This window comes from Thermobia domestica, chromosome 7, assembly GCF_964235325.1.
Source record: "Thermobia domestica chromosome 7, izTheDome1.hap1.1, whole genome shotgun sequence".
NCBI lineage: Eukaryota > Metazoa > Arthropoda > Insecta > Zygentoma > Lepismatidae > Thermobia > Thermobia domestica.
Genome location: NC_137460.1, coordinates 288,744,021 through 288,766,535, shown reverse-complemented (window position 1 = coordinate 288,766,535; position 22,515 = coordinate 288,744,021). Strand labels below are relative to the sequence as shown.

The 22,515-nt window shown below is 34.6% G+C and overlaps 1 protein-coding gene across 5 annotated transcripts in view; it reads right to left on the bottom strand.

Annotated features, from left to right (window-relative positions):
• The window catches only part of LOC145691014 (zinc finger MYM-type protein 1-like), a 309,663-nt gene that overhangs the window by 109,230 nt on the left and 177,918 nt on the right, over positions 1 to 22,515 (bottom strand). Inside the window, exons 5-6 of one of the 5 annotated variants that reach the window (XM_081766527.1) lie at positions 16,909 to 19,108; positions 3,537 to 3,670 (exon numbers count right to left, since the gene is read on the bottom strand). The exons of 1 other annotated variant lie outside the window; for it this stretch is intronic. In XM_081766527.1, the coding sequence (XP_081622653.1) occupies positions 16,919 to 19,108 (2,190 nt within the window). In that variant the 3' untranslated portion in view covers positions 3,537 to 3,670; positions 16,909 to 16,918. Of the gene's footprint in view, positions 1 to 3,536; positions 3,671 to 10,655; positions 10,788 to 16,908; positions 19,109 to 22,515 lie in introns of those variants that run through there. 3 more of the 5 variants (XM_081766525.1, XM_081766528.1, XM_081766526.1) reach the window with 3 other exon arrangements.

Sequence of the window (22,515 nt, the reverse complement as noted above, 5' to 3'; positions counted from 1 at the left end):
CAAAAGGACGTCAACTACTCCATTTGCAAATATAGGTGACCCACATGGGTGTATTTAGGTCCATGATTATTGCTTCATTATATCAACGATTTGCTGAAGAATATAAAATAACGGTAACCCAATTTTATGCAGAGGTAGTTCAGTCTACATTTGGCCAATTTCGACTAACCTAAAATTGAGAAGAATCCATGGCGCCAGGTTCGTAAGCGTTCGGTGTGTTTCCCTTGGTTCCTAACAATAGCCCCATAGCTTAATTTCCACTGTAATAGGCTTCTCTGAAGAGCTGGGAGGGGAATCTTGTCCCATTCCCTTTGCACAGCTTTCGAAAGTCCTTCCACAGTTGTCACACGTCATTTTCCCAAAGCCCGCTTCAGCCATCCAAAATCCACAATAGTCCATAGGACTTGCATCTGGAGATTTAACAGGTAAATCATTGAAACGTATCACCTGTATTCCACATGCCTCCTCCATCTCCCTGTCGTATTGCGAGGAACGATCGTGAGGTGTGATAAGGTCTTTTCCATGTGAATACGCACCAGATTGGCGTCATTTCCGTACATTGTTGGAATCTCATGCTCGTAGATCGGCCGCATGATCTGCTGCAGAAAATACTGCGAATTTATTTTGCAGTTCTTCGCCACCCTACGAATCTTCAGTTTACCTCGCTAACAGTAGCCAGTAACGACCATGAACCCTTTTGGGAAGGATTCTTTACAGACACGGACCCACCTTCTGAAGTTCTTGGTGCCTCTCTCTTGGTACATGAAGGCTCTCGGTTTGCCGTAGTCGGAAAGGTAAATCCATGCTTCATCGAGCGTTACGACGTACATCAACCTTTTTTTTAGCCAGATGCCGATCGTACAGCTTCCGTGCGTTACACTTTCGTTCCTTTTGGTGGGCATCCGTGAGAAGATGGCCGCGAGCTTTTATGGCGTTTCCAGCTTAAATTGATGGTGTAAGGTCCGGCTCACAGTCCCCAAAGACACGTCAAGACGATTAGCCATACACCTTTGTATTGGCGGATTTTGCATTGTCATTTTGCGAAGTTTCCTCTGCATGGTGGAGGTGGCCTTGGTGCATTCCCACTTCCTAGGCAACTTCGTTGGTGATCCAAATAGTGGAGCTTCGTTGCGCTTGTACTTTTTAATAGCATTTTTTTATTCCACTTAAACAGGTGTTGCATCCATTCTTTTTGCACTGTTTTCTACTGACAGAAACGCCAAAATGGGCGTAACAAAGAGCCGCAACATAGCCTTCCCAAAACCGGCTTAGTTTGGGCGGCATTTTGATCACAGAGCGGAAACCCACAAAAATTGAAACGAATTTAACACATCGCTCACAGCAATGGTCCTGTTTTGTGCGTTATTGTCGTCCGCGCGGAAAAACAATTCCGTTCCCTGGAAGCCACTGCACACCACTGCAGGACGTAACGAACCAGTTCCGGTGAGTCTATTCTGCCCAGGAGGAGGAAGGAACGAAATCGGCCAAACGTAGGCTGAACAACCTCTCTACGTAGGTGACACCAATATTATATCAAAATAAAGTGATATTATCGAGCTACAAGGAAATAATAATATATTCACTGAAACAGAAAGCTGGTTCTATTAGAACAACTTACTATTCAAGTATTCAGCACTAGTAAAACTAAATGTCCATACTTTTGTCCATGCAATAATGAGATCTCAAACTACACTACTTTTCTAATAAATAAAACTACAGAACGTACAAAAATCATCAAATTTTATTAGTCTTTAGATAATTATAAATTGGACATCACACATCAATAAACTATGCAGCACACTATCTTCAGTATTCTTCTTGATTAGTCATTACCTCCTTACTAAATAAAAGCGTATTAATATCTTTATATTACACAAATTTTTATTCGAGCACTAATTATGGCATAATTTTGTGGGGCTCACCAAGTGAAACATTGAAGGCTTTCAAACTGAGGAAAATCATAGGACTTATCATACATAAACATTTTCGCAACAGCTTTACAAATTATTGCGCTATTTAAACATTATGACCTTACAATGATTATATACATATATGAGGTGCTAAAGGTGTTAAAAATATCTACAAAATTATATTTTATACTCAGACACACACAATTATGAGAATTAGGAATCGAAATTCAATGTGCATATTCACTCATATAAAGAAAATTTTTGAAAAATCTTTTACATATATAGGAATAACATTTTACATTAGATTTGCCATCTAAAGTAAAAGAAATAAGTGTTGTTCTGAAGCGAAATCTTAGAAGCATCGTATTGGAGTCTGTAGGTACAAAATACTGACACAAATGCTTGCAAGAAAATCTTCGAAAACATGAAGACGGCAGGCACTTATTGCTTAATACAATGTTACGTACGACATACATGTCCGTTCCTGAAGATGGCATTCAACAACAATGGATTATTATAATAAAGATTAAGTTTTCAAAGGGAAGCATTTCTTTTTGTATTTTCTTACTCTTGTTAATAGAAATAAAGTAAGCAAACACCTACATACGTATTTCTTATACGCCGCAATCACATAATATTAAAAAAGTTACGTTGTTTCATGTATAAAGTGCTCTCGAGTTATATGAAAAATATATTTCATTTATTTGAAAAAAAAATGTATAGAAAATCAAAGAATAAAACTAAATTCTTTCTGTGTAAATTTCTGCTTGTAACAAGTGAAGAAATTTATGTTTTCAAGGTGATTTTCATTGTTTTGCAGTTTGTCTCTACGACTGTTATATCCTAATTGACTAGAAGAATAGTTCTATTTTTTAAATACTCAATTAACTACATAGATACATTTGAGGTTTATTGTTTGTTTTCAGGAGTATACTCATCCATCCAAAAAAGGAAACACGCAGTCTTTATCTATTAAACCCATTCATAGCATATGTAGCTTCAAATATACCACAATGTGGCTTTAACAGCAGCAGATTTGAGCTTTTCAACCAAGGATGTTATAAAATAGAGGATCTGCCCATACAACAAAATCGTGAAGCCATACGTCACAGCTTCGCCACATCTACTCTGCCCACTCCGCACCAAGATCGCGATGTTTCGAGCCAAAAATCATGGTGGAAACGAGAGTAGCTAATCAGACGTGCCCCGGATCGGACGATGCTCGGTTCTTTTTCTGGCTTCATTGAGTTCATATGATGAAGATACGTATGGGCAGATCCTCTATTTTATAACATCCTTGTTTTCAACTAACTTTTCCTTGCATTTCTAATCTTTGATATTGTGCATTTATAAAGGATGGAATATTAGCTTTTAATTGTGTTAATCTTAATTTTGGAAGCTTGCCAAACAAGATTTTTGTTTTATTTCTGAAAGAGTTATCTCCTTTTTATTACTTTCTTTCGTCGTTTATTTTCAGTTTTAATCTTTTCTAACATTTCATAGTATTCCTTGCTTTGCAATACATATTTATGTGCATTAATTAAGTGCTGATCCATGCGTAGTACTTTAGCATAACAACCATCTAATATGCATCGTTTCCACGTTCTTTTCACTTTGTCCAACGATATTCTCGGAAATTCATATCGAATATTTCTAGCCTTCTCATCGCTCCACTTATGGACTTCCCGTAGATGCCTCGGTAGTTGACTCAGTTCTTTGCTGCACAGAGGGCATTTCTTTCTACGTTTCACAAACACCACCTAAGTATACAGTAGACAGAAACCGTTAGAAATACATTTCACACACATATTATTATATGTTACATATAATTTTTCTAAATTCCTAGGAAATAACTCTATACCTCTATTTACATTAAACGTTTACACTTGTTGCAACAAGTTTCTTATGATTGGTTGACTGATCCTGGTAAGAATAGTTCAATTTTAGTAAACTTGGTTGTGAGCTACTCATTTTTAAAAAAACTGAGCGTATATATAGTTCCTGTCAATGGTTTGATATTAGTGACTTATCGGAAATTTCCAAGGAACGACATGTATTGATGCAAAATCCAGTTTGTTGCATTTGTTTTATAAAATAAACATCATTGTTCATATAAAGAAATTGTAATATAATCCTGTTTCCACAAATACAAATTTATTGGGTACGCTTGCATTCGCTGAAATGCTTATCCTTTGCCTTAAAAAGAGCTTCACCAATTGTAGGTATTTGATTAATTTATTCAACGTTTGCGAAGTTAGGCGTCTCAAGCAGTTCTGAAGACCCTTCCAAAGACCTTCAGTAATCGTTGGCATGTTTCGTCAATTCCATCTTACAAGAGTTCGATGGGTAACAAATCCGGTAATTGTAGCGCCTACTCCATTTGTTGGCGATGGAAGCGTCTTCTTTGTGTAGCTTGGAAGAATGTTTGTGATGGTAATCCTGTTGTAGTACAAAGTTACTGTTATAAATATCCGTTCCTGAAGGAATTTTATTTTTCAGTTTAACGTTGTGAAACACGTTTCTGTGCATTATTCCACTAAGTCGAACTAAATTATCATCTTAGTAGTCTGTAAAGCATTCCCAAACAATGACGTTACCTGCCTTGCTGTAAGTTATTCGAGCTGAAAGCACTCTTTGGGACGATGATGTACAAACTTCTAGCATTGGAAAGCGACTAGTTGGAATTTAAAATTGTCGGTCCAGAGTGCCCTTATCGATGATTCATCGATCCAATCTATTTTATTTTATAAACTTTACCCCTGGAGTATCTATTTGTAATATTTCTTGCATGAAGAAATGTTTCCTTATCGCGATTCTACTCCCAAGACCATAGATCTAAAGGAGGTAGGCCTCCGTTCTATTTGACATCGACAGGAAATTGCTCTTCCATAGTGCATTGGCTCTTCTGGAGAGGTTAATATCTATTCTGATTTGCTTGTTTCTCCATTGAACTTGTCGTTAAGAAAAGTTCTTATGATCAGAGCGTTTCCATGTAACATTTATACCACTTTATCTTTCAACAGTCAGACGCATTACTGCACTAAAACCAAAATTTGAGTGATGAAACACAGAGAATTTTATTGCTTTTTTACAATCAGAAGATTGCTTCACCATAAATTTTAGTATCTCTTCATCTGTTAATGATCTTCCAAAATATGTTTAAATAAATTCCCAACCTATTGGAATACTGTTTTCCTTATTTAACTGTTCCACTAATCAAACTAATTAGAATATTGGATAACAAAAGGTATAAAAATGCCCTCTGAAACAAAAATGCCTGACTTTACACAGTAAACAAAATCCAAAAAAGTTCAGAATGTACTTTAAAACTATACGAAAACATACAGAAAGCTTTTGGTTAAGCATAAGTATCTTACTATCACAAATTAATAGCTAATTCTAATAATACCAGCATGGCATATGAAGTAAAACAAGAAACGGATAATAATAATACAATTCTACAGAACATAGAACTTAAATTTCAGATAAAGAAATTTGTAGAAATAGTTTGCAGTGGCGGATATTTTAAATTCCATTTATAGTATACGAATCAGTATAACTCACGACCTAAACATAACAAAACCAATACAGGACATAAAAAAGGTCCCATCTTGAAAACTTTCTTTATTACAACAAAGGATACCAAATTATCTTTATAGCAAAAGAATTAAAAAGTCACATATCTGCCAGACTTAACGGAATTCCAGAGTTTCTAATTAAAAGTGTGTCCCTGGTATTGTTATATTACTATCACTCATTATAAATATTTTTAATACTTAAGTACTTCCAAATTGCTTATCGTTTCTAACGGGATCGTTACACGCTTCCTGGATTAGGAAAAAGAAAAAATGAATAGGAAATAAAATTGTATTTAATTATGTATCTAATTATATATTCAGAAAAGGAGACAAAAATTGGAAGTTTATAGCTTGCCTTTGTTTTAAAAAAATATCTTTAAAAAACTTGCTTGAGTATGATTGATTGTGAGATTTCCTTTAAATTAGGGTCAAGCACATCAAGGTCTTTTTGCTTATGCGCCTGTAGGTCGTTTGAGCATGGTCGGAGCTTAGGACAGCAAGCAGCTTGCCTTGGCAAGTTGACTTGAGGAAGAATGCACGTACGGGGATCATCGAGGTGTAATTATTTGAATGGTAGAAAAATTAAAATGGCTACGGTTCGTGTTTATTTCGAATTGATGTCGTTGGCTCTGCAGTGAAATAAGAATAACCAGTTTAGTGAGGATTTTGAAAAATTTAGTCTTTAAATTAGTGCTATATTTCGTGTGTGTTGATAATTTTTCGAGACTGTGTAGTTTCAGTGCTAAATGTAAGTTTGATGTAGGAAAGAAGGGAGACTCGGTTCAGTTCTCTCTATTAGTGTTAACAGGGTTAACAAAATGAAAGGTTGGTTTGAATTGCTTAGTATCACGGAAGTGCAGTATTTTGCATTATTCCATATTTTTCGTGGAGAAATTGTGGGTCCACGTCCAATTTTCTCTTTGAGTTGCTGGTTTAAAAATTTTCGGACCGTTTAAACTGAAAGATATACATATATCCTCACTATATGATGGATTATTTTTATTTGTGAATGAGTCCAAGACAATTCAGATCAGGAGAAAAACGCAATTTAGAGGTAACAAAGAGGGAAATTAAAAGGTGAGTTGAATTTCAATTTTCCTAGTAGTTGTCTTGTCTGTGTTTAAGTTTTGTTGTGGGTCGTCTTTCGTCATTCATTTGGCTAGAATTATTGAATATTCTATTAAGAAATTTTGCGCAACTCGGAAAATCCAGGGGAGAGAAGGTGGCGGGCTTATACCCAAAGCCTCAGAAATGTTAATGTACTTGTATACTTTGCAGGTTTAATGTTTCTGAGATTACTTATTTGATCAGTTATTACTCTTCCTAATAATTGTAGATTCAGAAGCAAATAATTTAAAGAAAATAAAAAAAAATAAAAAAGGATTTATTTTCTTAAAAAGTAAACGTTGTTTGAAATGTTTGAGTTGTTTGAACATTTTTTAATCCAGTAAAGATACATATCTTGCTTAATTTAAAGCTTTCGAGTAAGTTATAAGATAAATTCGGCTTAAAATAGTATTCTATGATTACTATGACTTACAAATGTTTGTATTATATTTAATAACAATTGTTTTGTGGAAAGCCGATATATATATATATATATATATATATATATATATATATATATATATATATATATATATATATATTTGTAGAAAGGTAACTTGATTCGGAACATGAAGGAAATCTTCCTAAAAAAATTAAATTAATTTACATATTGACTAATGACTTGGTAATTGATCGATATTGGAAGTTTATTGTTTAGGAGATATTTCCTTTTTTATTCCTACTTAAAAATATATAGTTTGAGATCCAGTTCTGATTTGGCAGCGAGGAGAAATATTAACAATTGTAATATTTTGTAATAAAGAATTTTTTCTGGAAAGTATTTGTGTTGTGATTGTTTAATATTTTGTGTTTGGTATTTACCTCTGGATTTCCGACTTAAATAATTACACATTCTTGTTGCTTCCGCGTGTAAAGCCCCTTCTGTGGCCATTGTTGGATTGGTGTTTTCCCAACCTTGTCCGATAAGCTACGGATGGGGGTGTCACACGTTGTCACTAAGAAAAACTTACAATAAAAAAATTATACACTCGTGCCAATATCTTTTAAGTTCTCCAAGTTAATGGAATTGTTAATAAAAGACGGGTTGATATTCCATTTAACATTCAATAAAGTCTTTTCTTCGACTCAGTACGGATTGCTAAAAAATACTCCGACGACTTCTACTAGACTCGATATTTAAAATACAGTTCTTCTATTCAGAATAACAATACCCATTTTTAATCTTTTGTGTTCTAAGTAATGCCCTTGATTGTGTTAATCATTGATTAGAATCATATCTTAAGAACAGTCAACGATATGTGGAAACACCTTATAATGATAAACATAACATGGATATCAAAAGGACATCCCATACTCCATTTGCAAATATAGGTGTCCCACATGGGTGTCTTGATTATTCCTTCTTTATATCAACGATATGCTCTTGAAAATACTGCGAATTTATTTTGCAGTTCTTCGCCACCCTACGAATCTTCAGTTTACCTCGGTAACAGTAGCCAGTAATGACCATGAACCATTTTGGGAAGGATTCTTTACAGACACGGACTCATCTTCTTAACTTCTTGGCACATTTGTCTCGGTACATGGTGGCTCTCGGTTTGCGACAGTCGGAAAGGTAAATCCATGTTTTATCGAGCGTTACGACGTACATCCACCTTTGTTTCGCCAGATGCCGTTCGTACAGCTTCCGGGCGTTACACTGTCATTCCTCTTGGTGGACATCTGTGAGAAGATGGCAGCGAGCCTTCATGACGTTTCCAGCTCGAATTGATGGTGTAAGGTCCGGCTCACAGTCCCCAAAGACACGTCAAGACGATTAGCCATACACCTTTGTGTTGGAGGATTTTTTTGCATTGCCATTTTGCAAACTTTCCTCTGCATGGTGGAGGTAGCCTTGGTGTATTCCCGCTTCCTAGTCAACCTCGTTGGTGATCCAAATGGTGGAGCTTCTTTGCCCTTGTACTTTTTAATAACATTTTTATTCCACTTAAACTGATGTTGCAACCATTCTTCTTGCATTGTTTTCTAATGACAGAAAAACTAAAGTGGGCGTCATAAAGAGACGCAACAGAGCCTTCCCGAAACCGGCTTAGTTTGGGCGGTATTTTGGTCACAGAAAGGAAACCCACACACTTGGAAACAAATTTAACACAACACTCATAACAATGGTCCTGTTTTGTGCATTATTGTCGTCCACGCGGAAAAACAACTCTGTTCCCAGGAAGCCACTGCACACCACTGCAGGACGCCACGAGCCAGGTCGGGTGAGTCCATTCTGCCCATGAGGGGGAAGGAACGAAATCGGCCAAACGTAGGCTGAACAACCTCTCTACGTAGGTGACACCAATATTATATCAAAATAAAGTGATATTATCGAGCTACAAGGAAATAATAATATATTCACTGAAACAGAAAACTGTCTCTATTCGAACAGCTTACTATTCAAGTATTCAACACTAGTAAAATTAAATGTCTATATTTTTATCCATGCAATAATGAAATCACAAACTGATTTAGTTTTGTAATAAGTAAAGCTATAGAAAATGTAAAATAATCAAATTTCTTGGTCCCAACATACATCATGTTAAACTGGAAAACACACATCAATAAACTATGCAGCACACTATCTTTAGTATTCTTCTTAATGAGTCATTACCTCGTTACTAAATAAAAGCGTATTAATATCTTTATATTACGCAAATTTTTATTCGAGCACCAATTACGGTATTATTTTGTGGGGCTCATCAAGTGAAACATTGATGACTTTCAAACTGAAGAAAATCATAGGACTTATCACACATACACATTTTTACAACAGCTTTACAAATTATTGCGCTATTTAAACGTTATGACCGTACAATGATTATATACATATACATGGTGCTAAAGGTCTTAAAAATATCTACAAAATTATATTTTATACTCAGACACACACAATTATGAGAATTAGGAATCGAAGTTCAATGTGCATATTCACTCATATAAAGAAAATTTTTGAAAAATCTTTTACATATGTAGGAATAACATTTTACAGTAGATTTGCCATCTAAAGTAAAAGAAATAAGTGTTGTTCTGAAGCGAAATCTTACAAGCATCGTATTGGAGTCTGTAGGTACAAAATACTGACACAAATGATTGCAAGAAAAACTTTGAAACCATGAAGCCCTCAGACACTTATTGTTTAATACAATGTTACGTACGACATATAAAAGAAATATGGCATTTAACAACAATGGATTATAATAAAGATTAAGTTTTCAAAGGGAAGCATTTCTTTTTCTATTTTCTTACTCTTACTGTTAATAGAAAAAAAGAGTAAGCAAACACCTACATTCTTATTTCTTATACGCCGCGATCACGTAATATTTAAAAAGTTAGGATGTTTCATGTAAAAGTGCTCTCCAGTTCTATAAAAGAAATATATTTCATTTATTTGAAAAAAAAATGTATAGAAAATCAAAGAATAAAACCAAATTCTTTCTGTGTAATTTTCTGCTTCTAACAAGTGAAGAAATTTATGTTTTCAAGGTGATTTTCATTGTTTTGCAGTTTTTCTCTACGACTGTTATATCCCAATTGACTAGAAGACTAGTTCTATTGTTTTAAATACTCAATAACTGAGCAGATACATTTTAGGTTTATTGTTTAGTTTCAGGAATATTCTGATCCATCCAAAAGAGGAAACACACAGTCTTTATCTATCAAACCCATTCATAGCATTTGAAGCTTCAAATATACCACAATTTGGTTTTAACAGCAGCAGATTTGAGCTTTTCAACTAATTTTTCCTTGCATTTCTAATCTTTGATACTGTTCGTTTATAAAGAATGGAATATTGGTTTTAATTGTGTTAATAATTTTGGAAGATTGCCAAATAAGATTTATATTTTGTTTATTTCTGGAAGTGTTATCTCCTTTTTATTACTTTCTTTCGTCATTTATTTCTCCTTTTGATCTTTTCTAATATTTCATAGTATTCTTTGCTTTGCAATGTATATTTATGTACACCAACTAGATGCTGATCGATCCGTAGTACTTTAGCAAAACAACCCTCTAATATGCATCGTTTCCACGTTCTTTTCACTTTGTCCAATGATATTTTCGGAAGTTCATATCGAATATTTCTAGCCTTCTCATCGCTCCACTTATGGACTTCCCGTAGATGCCTTGGTAGTCGACTCAGTTCTTTGCTGCATACAGGGCATGTCTTTGTATGTTTCACAAACACCACCTAAGTATACAGAAGACAGAAACCGTTAGAAATTACTTTCACACACATATATTATTATATGTTACATATAATTTTCCTGAATTTTTAGGAAATAACACCTTACATTTATGTACATTAAACGTTTACACTTGTTGCAACAAGTTTCTTATGATTGGTTGACTGATCCTGGTAAGAATAGTTCAATTTTAATAAACTTGGTTGTGAGCTACTCATTTTAAAAAAAGATTTGATATTAGTAACTTTTCGGAAATTTCCAAAGAACGACGGGTATTGATACAAAAACCAATTTGTTGGACTTGTTCTGTAAAATAAACATCATTGTTCATATAAAAAAATTATAATCCTGTTTGCACAAATACAAATTTATTGGGTATGATTGCATTCGATGAAATGCTTACCCTTAGCTTTAAAAAGAGCTTCACCAATTCTAGCTATTTGATCAATTTATCCAACGTTTGCGAAGTTAGGCGTCTCAAGCAGTTCTGAAGACCCTTCCAAAGACCTTCAGTAATCGTTGACATGTTTCGTCAATTCCATCTTACAACAGTTCGATGGGTAACAAATTTAGTAATTGTGGTGGCTATTCCATTTGTTCGTGATAAAAGTGTCTTCTTTGTGTGGCTTGGAAGAATGTTTGTGATGCTAATCCTCTTGTAGTACAAAGCTACTGTCATAAATATCCGTTCCTGAAGGAATTTTATTTCTCAGTTTAACGTTGTGAAACACGTTTCTGTCTATTATTCCATTAACTCGAACTAAATTATTATCTTGGTAGTCTGTAAAGCATTCCCAAACAATGACGCTACCTGTTTTGCTGTAGGTATTCGGGATGAAAACACTCTTTGAGACGATGATGCACAAACTTCTAGCATCGGAAGGCGACAAGTTGGAATTTAAAATTGTCGGTCCAGAGTGCCCTTATCGATGATTCATCATTCCAATCTATTTTATTTTATATATATATATATATATATATATATATATATATATATATATATATATATATATATATATATATATTTTACCCCAGGAGTATCTATTTGTAATACTAACCCATGAGTATCTTCCATTGTTGCATTTGCTCTTCTGGAGAGGTTAACGTCTATTCTGATTTGCTTATTTCTCCACTGAACTTGTCGTTAAAAGAAGTTCTTATGATCAGAGCGTTTCCGTGTAACATTTATACCACTTTATCTTCCAAGAGTCAGACGCACTACTGCACTGAATCCAAAATTGCAGTGATGAAAGACAGAGAATTTTATTGCTTCTTTAGAATCAGAAGATTGCTTCACCATAAATTTTAGTATCTCTTCATCTGTCAATAGTCTTCCAAAACATGTTTAAATAAATTCCCAACCTATTGCAACATTGTTTTCCTTATCTAACTGTTCCATTAATCAAACTAATTAGAATATTGGATAACAAAAGGTATAATGCCCTCTGAAGCAAAAATGCCTGACTTTACACAGTAAACAAAATCCAAAAGAAGTTCAGAATGTATTTTAAAAACTATACGAAGACATACAGAAAGATTTTTGTTAAGCATAAGTATCTTACTACCACAAATTAAAAGTTAATTCTAATAATACCAGCATGACATGTGAAGTAAAACAAGAAACGGATAATAATAATACAATTCGACAGAACATAGAGCTTAAACTTCAGATAACGAAATTTGTAGGAATAGTTTGCAGTGGCGGATATTTTAAATTCCATTTATAGTATAGGATAGCTCACGACCTAAACATAACAAAACCAATATAGGACATAAAAAGGTCCCATCTTGAAAACTTTCTTTACTACAACAAATGACACCAAATTATCTTTATAGCAAACGAATCAAAAAGTCACATATCTGCCAGACTTAACGAAGTTGCAGAGTTTTTATTTAAAAAGTGTATCCCTGTGATTGCTATACTGCTATGACACATTATAAATATTTTTAACACTGAAGTACTTCCAAATCGCTTATAGTTGTCACTAAAAAAACTTACAATAAAAAAAAGACAAACAAAATTATAGGCCCGTGCCAATATCTTCTAAGTTCTCTAAGTTAATTGAATTGTTAATTTTAAGACGGGTTGATATGTCATTTAACATTCAATAATCTTTTCTTCGTCTCAATACGAATTCGTAAAAAATACATCAACGATTCCTGCTCGACTCGATATTTAAAATACAGTTCTTCTATTCAGAATAAAACATACCCATTTTCAATCTTTTGTGTCCTAAGTAATGCCCTTGATTGTGTTAATCATTGGTTAGAATCGTATCTTAAGAACAGTCAACGATATGTGGAGACACCTTATAACGATAAACATAACATGGATATCAAAAGGACATCACATACTCCATTTCCAAATATAGGTGTCCCACATGGGTGTCTTTAGGTCCATGATTATTCCTTCTTTATATCAACAGTTTGCCAAGTAATATAAAAATAAAGGTAATCCAATTTTATACGTACACGATACCAGTATTATATCAAAATAAAGTAAAATTACCGAGCTACAAGGAAATAATAATACATTCCTTCAACCAGAAAATTGGCTCTATTCGAAAAACTCAGTATTCAAGACTAGTAAAGGTAAATGCTGATATTTGTATCCACAAAATGAGATCTTTAACTGCCCTACTTTTGTAATAGATAAACGCTACAGAATATACAAAGTTATGGAATTTCTTGGTCTTCACATTGATTATAACTGAAACTAGACAATACACATCAATCAACTGTGCAGCACAATATCTTTAGTATTCTTTCTAGGTAATTAGCTCATATACGAAATAAAAGCGTATAAATATCTTTATATTAAGAAAATTTTTATTCGAGCACCAAATATGATATCATTTTGTGGTGTTCATTAAGTGAAATATTGAAGGTCTTCAAACTGAAGAAAGTCATATCAATTATCACACACACACACATTTTTGCAACAGTTTACAAAATTATTACGCATTAAGACCACACCATGCTTATCTACTTTTATGAGGTACTGAAGGTGTTAAAAAATATCTACACAATTACATTTTGTACTCAGACACACAATTATGAAAATTAAGAATCGAAATTCAATGTACATATACAATCATAGAACGAAAATTTTTGGAAAACCTTTTACATATACAGGAATAACGTTTTACAGTAGACTTGCCATCTAAAATAAAAGAAATAAAAGACAAAGTGCTGTTCTCACGCAATTGTAGGTACAATATATGGATACAAATGCTTCCAGGAAAAACTTCGGAAACATAAGGACAACAGGCAGATATTATTTGCTACACGATTACGTTGCTACAATATTAGCTAGGACATATAAAAGAAAGATGGCGTTGAATAAGATGGTTTATTGTAAAGAATATAAAACTTATGAGCGATGAAATGAAGCTCTCGGAAACAGTGGTAAAAACAAGATTGAAAAAAGAGACCGAAATAACAGGAAACCAGTTTGGTTTCATGCCTAGGCGATCTACAACGAATGCAATATTTGCACTTAGGATGCTAATGGAAAAGTACAGAGAATACCAGAAGAACCTTCATATGGTTTTCATCAATCCAGAGAAAGTGTATGATAGAGTGCCACAGGATCTTATTTGGTGGGCACTGAAGAAGCATGTTCCGAACACATACATCTGTATAGTTCATATGTATAATGGATGTAGGACAGAAGTGAAGAACGCGTGCGGAATAACAAAATAGTTTGCAGTTAAAGTGGGACTTTATCAGGGATCTAGTATCAGGCCATATCTTTTTGCAGTTGTGATGGCCGAACTTACAAAGGATATCCAAAAGTTAGCACCGTGTAATATGCTATTTGCGAATGACATCGTGCTGCCCAGTGAGACCAAGGCAGCTCTACAAGAGAAATTCGATGCCTGGAGAGGATCATTGGAGAGCAAAGGGCTTAGGATTAGTAGAAATAAGACAGAATACTTACATGAATACAACTGGACGTAAAAGAGGTAGTAATGGCGAAGAAATTCAAGTACTTGGGATCAATTGTGCACTAAAATGCAGGAATAGAAGATGAAAACAGTAGAATTAGCAGCGGTTGGAGGAAATGGTGAGAAGCGGCAAGAGTACTGTGTACCAATACGCCTTAAAGGAAAAGTCTACAAAACAGTAGCGAGACCTGCCATATACGGAGCGGATTGTTGGACGACGAAGAGAGAGAAGCAGAAGTTGAATGTTGCGGAGATGATGATGCTGCGATGGATGTGTGGAGTGATGCAGAAGAATCAAATTAAGAATGAAGTGACCCAGGGAACAGTAAAAAAGAAACCACGAGCAGAAAACCTACAAGAAAGTAGACTAAATGGTTTGGGCATATAAGAAGACCTTTGAAATACGTTGCACACCGAGTGGATGCTTTAGAACTGAATAAGAAATGAACCCAAGGCTGGCAAAAGAAAGTTAGGAGATTTGTTAAGAACGATATGACGCAGTGTGGTGTCACCAGATATGACACAAGATAGAAACAGGTAGAAGATAGCTATCGGATGTACGTAATTTTCTGGTTCTACTGAGTAAACCAGTTTATGTTTTGAGGGTGATCTTCATTGTTTTGAAGTTTGTCTCTAAGCTTATTATATCATAATCGACTAGAAGACACACTATTTGAAAATGAAGAACAAAAATTATTTCGCTATTATTACTTTCTAATTACCCGACGACAACGCAGAGAAATCTTAAGTTGATTGATTTCAGAAATATTGTAATCTGTAACAAAAGAGGAAACATGCACACTATTTATCAAACCTGTTTACAGCTTTCTGTAACTTCAAACATTCCACTTGGTTTTCAACAGCAGCAGTTTTGCGATTTTTAACAATATTTTTCTTGCATTTCCAATCTTTCATACTGTTCATTTATAAAGAATGGAATATTAGGTTTTAATTATGTTAATCCTAATTTTGGAAGTTTGACAAACAAGATTTTATTTTGTTTATTTCTGGAAGTATTATCTCCTTTTATTATTTTCTTTCGTCGTTTATTTTTAGTTTTGATCTTTTCTAATATTTCACAGTATGCTTATTTATGTGCTTTAATTAAATGCTGATCCCTGCGTAGTACTTCAGCAAAACAACCATCTAATATGTATTGTTACCACGTTCTTATGACTGTCGAATGATATCTTAGAAAGCTCACATCGAATATTCCTAGCCTTGTTATCGTTCCACTTCTGGACTAAAATTAGATGCCTTTATAGCTGACTCAGTTATTTCCTGCATACAGGGCATTTCTTTCGTAGATTCACAAATACATAGAAGTATAAAGAAGACCAAAACAATTAGAAATTACTTTCGCACGCCATACTCACTGGCGCCTAGTGATTAAGGTTGCTAGTACATTTTCTGTAACAATATTAACATTTGAATTACACCCTCGCCCAAAAAAGGAACGCCCAAAAAAAGTCGCTTAGTGAAGTCAAAAGTTAAGGCGATGCTGATCTGTTTTTACGATTCAAAAGGAATTATCCACAAAGAATTTGTTCAGCCCGGCCAGACAGTCACTGGAGAGTTTTACTTGGGCGTCATGAAGCGTTTGCTAGCAAGAATTCGTCGTATTCGGCCCGAATATCGCGAAATCGGCAGTTGGACTCTTTTGGACGATAATGCACCATCACATCGTTCGCGACTTGTAACTGAATTTTTGGTCAAAAATCACATTATTCGGTTGCATCATCCGCCCTATTCACCAGATCTCGCTCCGCGCGATTTCTATCTGTTCCCGAAACTGCATTTGGCGATGAAAGGAAAGTAGCACGCATCGATTGATGCCATTGAGAAGGCGACGACCGCCGTCCTAAAGACCATTCCAATAAAGGACATGGAGAAGTCGTTTGACAACTCGTTGAAGCGTGCAAATATGTGTATCGATGCAGAAAGGGAATACATTGATTAATAAAAATGATTTGTTCCAAATGTACATTGCTTTTTTGTTTTTTAAAAACGTTCGGTTTCTTTTGGAATGGAGGGTGTAAAACTAAGCTGAAAAAGCTGAAAATAATAATTAAGATAGTAACTACTACTGTCACACTACACTACAAATATTATTTTACTGCTGACACAATATTATTATTATTACTGATATTAAAACAATAATACGTAAAATAGTTACCTTGAGGTAGCTACTTGAGGTGAAGCTCAATTCTTCCGGGTTTCTTGGCAAAATCATTGATGACTTCGTCATAGAAGTTTGGGTCTTTCTGTAGTTCCGAAAGTAGATCTCTTTCAATAGATATTAATGCAAAACTTTTCAGTCTGTCCTGGCCTTGGCAACTGCGAACATAATTCTTTATTCGCTCTAACACGGAAACACTCTTTTCCATTGAAGCACTTGTAGCAGGAATGCATAAAACAAGTTCACATACTTTCACTACCTCTCCATAAGATTCCTGTAAATCATTTGATTTAAGAAAGACTAGTAGTTCACTAACACTTTTCTCCCGTAAGACTTCAGAGACATATGTCGCCATTAACTGTGACCGAAGAGCAACAAAATCAAACGCATTAGGATAGCATTGTTTAAGAGACTCCAGAGCAATCTCAGGGAACACTTTTCTGTTTTCATCTGAATTAACTGGATTGATGAGTTCCAAGAACCGTAGAGAATTTAAATTAACAAATCTAGTGTTGAGCTGTTGAACGATTGTATCAAAAATTTCACAAAAGAGGCGTTTACAAGACGTCTTAATATTATGATCATCATGTAACCTCAACCTCTTTCTCTCTGGCTCATATACATATTCTGCTTCCTGTATTGTCTTCTCCCAATATTCTTCAAATTGTTCACGTTTTTCTTCAAGTTCAGCTTTCAGTTTGTTTATTTTGATAATACAGTAACCAATGTCATGGGATTTCTTTTGCAAGATGGAAAACAACTCATCAGTCAGAGGAAAAATGCTTGAAAATATTGTTAACATAAAACTGAATCTGAAGTCTTTAAGTGAAACTAAAAACCCACGGGCAGCAATTAATGCTTCATAATCCCATTTTTCATCTGGATCTGTCATTTTTTCAAATAATGAAATAAGGTCCTCACGATATTCTGATACAGTACAAACTAAACGGGAATCATAGCTCCAGTGTGTAGCAGATAGTTTGGGCAGTCGGGTTCTAATTTCAGTGTCCAATGCATGATTCCTCTTTGTGGACTTAGAGAAAAACGCTGCCAATCCACTTAAGATCAAGAAAAACAATTTGCAGTCTTTGATGTTAGAAGTCGCCTGAGACAATACTAAATTTAAATTGTGAGCTAAACAATGGACGAAAATGGCAGTAGGATATGATGCCCTAACTTTTGTTTGAAGTCCATTCAAATGATTCGAAAGAACCACCGCAGCTTCATAACTTTGTCCTACTAACTTTTGAGCACAGTTGTACTCATCAACTACCCGGCAAACAATATTGTGAAGTGCTTCAGCTGACCGATCTTTAGAAACATTAACAAAGCCCATAAATCTTTCCTTAGGTATGCCATCGGAACCTATATAACGAAATACACAAGAGAGCTGGGAAATATTACTTACATCACTAGTTTCACCCAAGATTATCGACACAAAACTAGCTTTACAAATTTCTTGTTTTATATGTGAAAGCAACACATTAGAAACAGATTCTATTAGATCATTCTGAGTTATATTCGATAATCCACTGAACACCAAATTTTCTAATTGGCTGTGTAATAATGGATCATATTTGCTAATTAGAGTTAGCAGTTCTTCGTAGTTACTCTTATTTGGAGAATCAGTACTCTCATTATGACCCGAAAAAACCTGTTCTTGTTTCCCCAGGAAACAAACAACATCAACGAAACGTTTCATAATTTCTCTGTTTCTACGAACGCGCTGATTGTGCACGTGATTGTTGCTTTTCTTTTGCCCGTTAAGCATATCGTCAATCATGGATATACCAAAAGTTTTTTCAACAATTACTGTTTGCAGGTGATACTGAGACAGACTATGCTTTCTTAAAGCTTTGTGTACATTCTGCATGTCATTATAACCTCCACTGTTCCAAGTGCCCATATTATTTGAGAAAAGTAAACAAGACCAACAATATAATTTGTTTGTACAAGGACAACCACACAACCATGAATTATTGACATATAAGTTAGTATTAAAACGTCGAACACATGTTTTTGCTTTAGTGAAAATATTGAGTTGGGGAGTTGGACGACCGTTCTGCACAATTTTCTTTTTGTCTTCGGATGTTCGAGATGCAAAATTACGTTGCTGTAGATCACAAATTACACAGTCACAATGATCTCTCGATCCTACTTCTGTGTCGATTTCACAGGCTTCTTGGTCTTCCTTGCACTGCAATAATCAGAAACTGCGGCTGTATTCTTTCTTCTCAGACTCATTGCACAAAAATTAAGTATACCACTACTGTACAAAAATCCAAATATCACAGTAATACAAATACATGTCAATATATCTTATATTTTTTAAAACTATATTGGTCGCAACGAGTCATCAAACTTGACTGAGATCTACTTTTGAGATATATATTCAAGTTATTTGTACTCAAATATGTAATATCTTGTAATATGAATAGAGAATTTATCATACATTTGTAAGGCTAAAGTTTTCATACATGCTTCTTCTATTTCTCTGTATGTTGGAATAAGCCTTTTTTTCTTTTTGTGCCGTTGTTGGAGTAATAAAAATGTTTATTGAGGTAAAAGTGACTATGTGTCCCAGCTGATATTTACAACAAAGTTTATGGCATCAGGGGACTTAGGATTTCATGGACTGTGACTATAAGTTACAAAATGAAACGTACTTTCTACATATGATTAGCGTCATACTAAGGGCCTGACTACTGCAGGAAACATATTTTAGTTGAACTCTCTACTCTAGCACTAATCATATGTCAAAACGTTTCTGCATAAGGCCCACTACGTGCTGCACGTGATATTTGTGAAATTGCTGTGAACGTGTGACTGTGCATTCATGAAACTATATTTGAATGGTGGTAGCAAAAAATATTTCTTCCATTTCTGGCTGAAAAGAAAATGAAATGAAATGAAATCTTTAAGTTTTACGTCCCACGGTTATGCCGGTTAGGCTAAAGGAGACGGTGATGATGAGTAATGAATGAAATGGTGGAATGAAGAAAGTGGGAGGAAACGGGAGAACCCCGAGAAAACCCACGCACACGGTGTTTGTCCACCACAAAGTTCACTTGGCGGGGGCTGGGATCGAACCCGGGACCCCAAGCACCAGAGGTGAACGCTCTACCACTGAGCCACCGCGGCCCCTCTGGCTGAAAAGGAACAAATGTCGGTTTCATTCATATTAAATAGTGACATACAAACGAACATAGAAAAATTAAGTGGTACAAGAAACTACGGTACGTGGAAGTTGCAGATGAAATTATATCTTATAGACTTCGGCTTATGGGATTACACAGAAAAGCAGAACCAGTGGACCCATTGAAGAACCAGAGTGCCTATACAATAATCTCTGAGTATAGTCATTATGTTATCCTTATGTACGAAATGCAAAAACAGCCAAGGAAGCATGGAACAACTTGAGAGCAGCGTAAGAGAATCAGTGAATCAGCAAACGCATGATAATAAAACAGAAATTTTCCAGAGTAAAGAATTAAGATCTAGAATGTTGCATAAATTCCTGGAAGAAATCTTGACGATGACACAAGAGCTTAGAGACATTGGTTGTGCCGTGGAATTTAAAGAAATTACCGTAATGATTGTTGGTTTACCTGAAGGAATTTAACCCACTTGTAATGGCAATAGAAGGAACACAAATTAACCAGTGAATTCGTGAACTGCACATTGATGCAAGGCGATTTAGAAAAAGTGAAAGTGCAGCCAAAAATGTGTTTAATGATAATGCTTATGTGGCTAAAGTAAAGGGTGCTTTTGTACCTACTTGTTTTCGGTGTAATAAGAAAGGTCATTTTAAGAAAGACTGTATTGAATGAACCAGGTAAAGAAAACACCAAAGAGAAAGTGTTCATAAAAGAGCCCTGGTACAAAAGAGTGTACAACAAAATTACATGTTACACTTTTGTTAACGAGTCCTACTGCTTTGTCAAATGATGTGAATAACGACTTTGACTGGTTGATTGATTTAGGTTGTACTTCCCATATAACTAAGCGTAAACACTGGCTTCTTGATTTTTCAGAACTTGAGTCATTTGTTAGTACACTAATAACCAAAGTAATAGTAGTAACGGTATAGATAACGTTAATGTAACTCTGGACAACAATAACGAACAGAAAACTATATTGGATGAGCTATTCGTACGTACAATGGTGGAAATTTACTATTCGTGAAGAAAATAAATAATAACGCTTATTATAAAATGCTTTTCGCAAATCGCAAGTAAAACTGTACGGTGAAAGTCAATATACAAGTGATAAAATTAATGATATTTATAAATTACTTCAAAAAAGGGTCTATTTTGTCTATAACTAAAAATATTTGAGAAGAAACGGAGAACAAACATGAGTTGACAACTACATCAAATTCATTAGAATATCATAGGTGTTTAGGTCATTTAAGTCTTAGTGCAATGGTATTCTCAAAATTAAATTAGTTGATAGTGTAAACTTTAAAAACGGATATTTACAAGGGGATGCAGAAAAGTGTTAAGTTTTCCCAAAGTTGTTTCTCAAAGAGCAAAACAAAAGTTAGAGTTGATTCATTCTGATCTGTACAGTCCTATTTCTAAGAATAGTTGGGTAAAGGTTGGTACTTTATTACTTTTACAGATTATTTCACGCGTAAATTTTCTGTATATTTTCTTCAAACATTTTGTTTTAAATTTAAGAATAATGTAGAAAATCAAACAATTATAAGTTATAGTGGTACTGAATACTGAAACCGCTTACTTCCTGATTTGTTAAAAACAAGTGTGGTATAATACACGAAACTACAACGCTTTTTACACCACAGCAAGATGGTGTACTAGAGAGACGGAATGGAACAATTATAGGAAAAGCAAGTTGGATGCTCCACGATTCAGGTTTGGGTAAATGATATTGGGTGGAAGCTGTTTTGACAGTGTTTCATTTAAATAATGTCAGTTTTACTACTGCGATACAAAGACGAACACCTGAGGAAGCACGGGCAGGACATAAAGTTAAGCTTAAGGTATTAACACATTTTTGGATGTACTGCTTATGCACTTAGTCCATCGAATCGACGTAGGAAAATAGATGCAAAATGCATTTATGCACACGGTAGGCTATTGCAAACATACGAAAGGGTATAGGTTAGCTGATCCCACCAATCCTCGTAAAGCGATAAAGGCTAAAAATGTTAAATTTCTAGTGTACAGCAAAAATACATATTCAAACATGAATAACAATATTGGTAGTTCTGATAGTGTAATGCCATCTACTGAAGGGATTGAAGTTACCTAACAAATACAATTATTCATAATGTTAGGCATGAAGTATTTAATTTAGGGGAAGTTGTAAGTAATGATGTAGATCCTAATCTTGGTGCAATGCAAAACGTGGATTCGAATGAGTTTAAGTTAAATAATTCAGTTGAAGGAATACATGAATTATCAGATAAAAAATGCAATCGGAAAAAAGATTATGCCATGTTTTACATATGTTAAAACAATGTCACTAAACGTAATTGAGTGAACGTCCAAGAGATGCCAATGTCACTAAATGTAAATGGGATTATAAAAGAAAAACCAACACTAGTTCGAAATTTACTTAAATATAAAGCAAGATTGG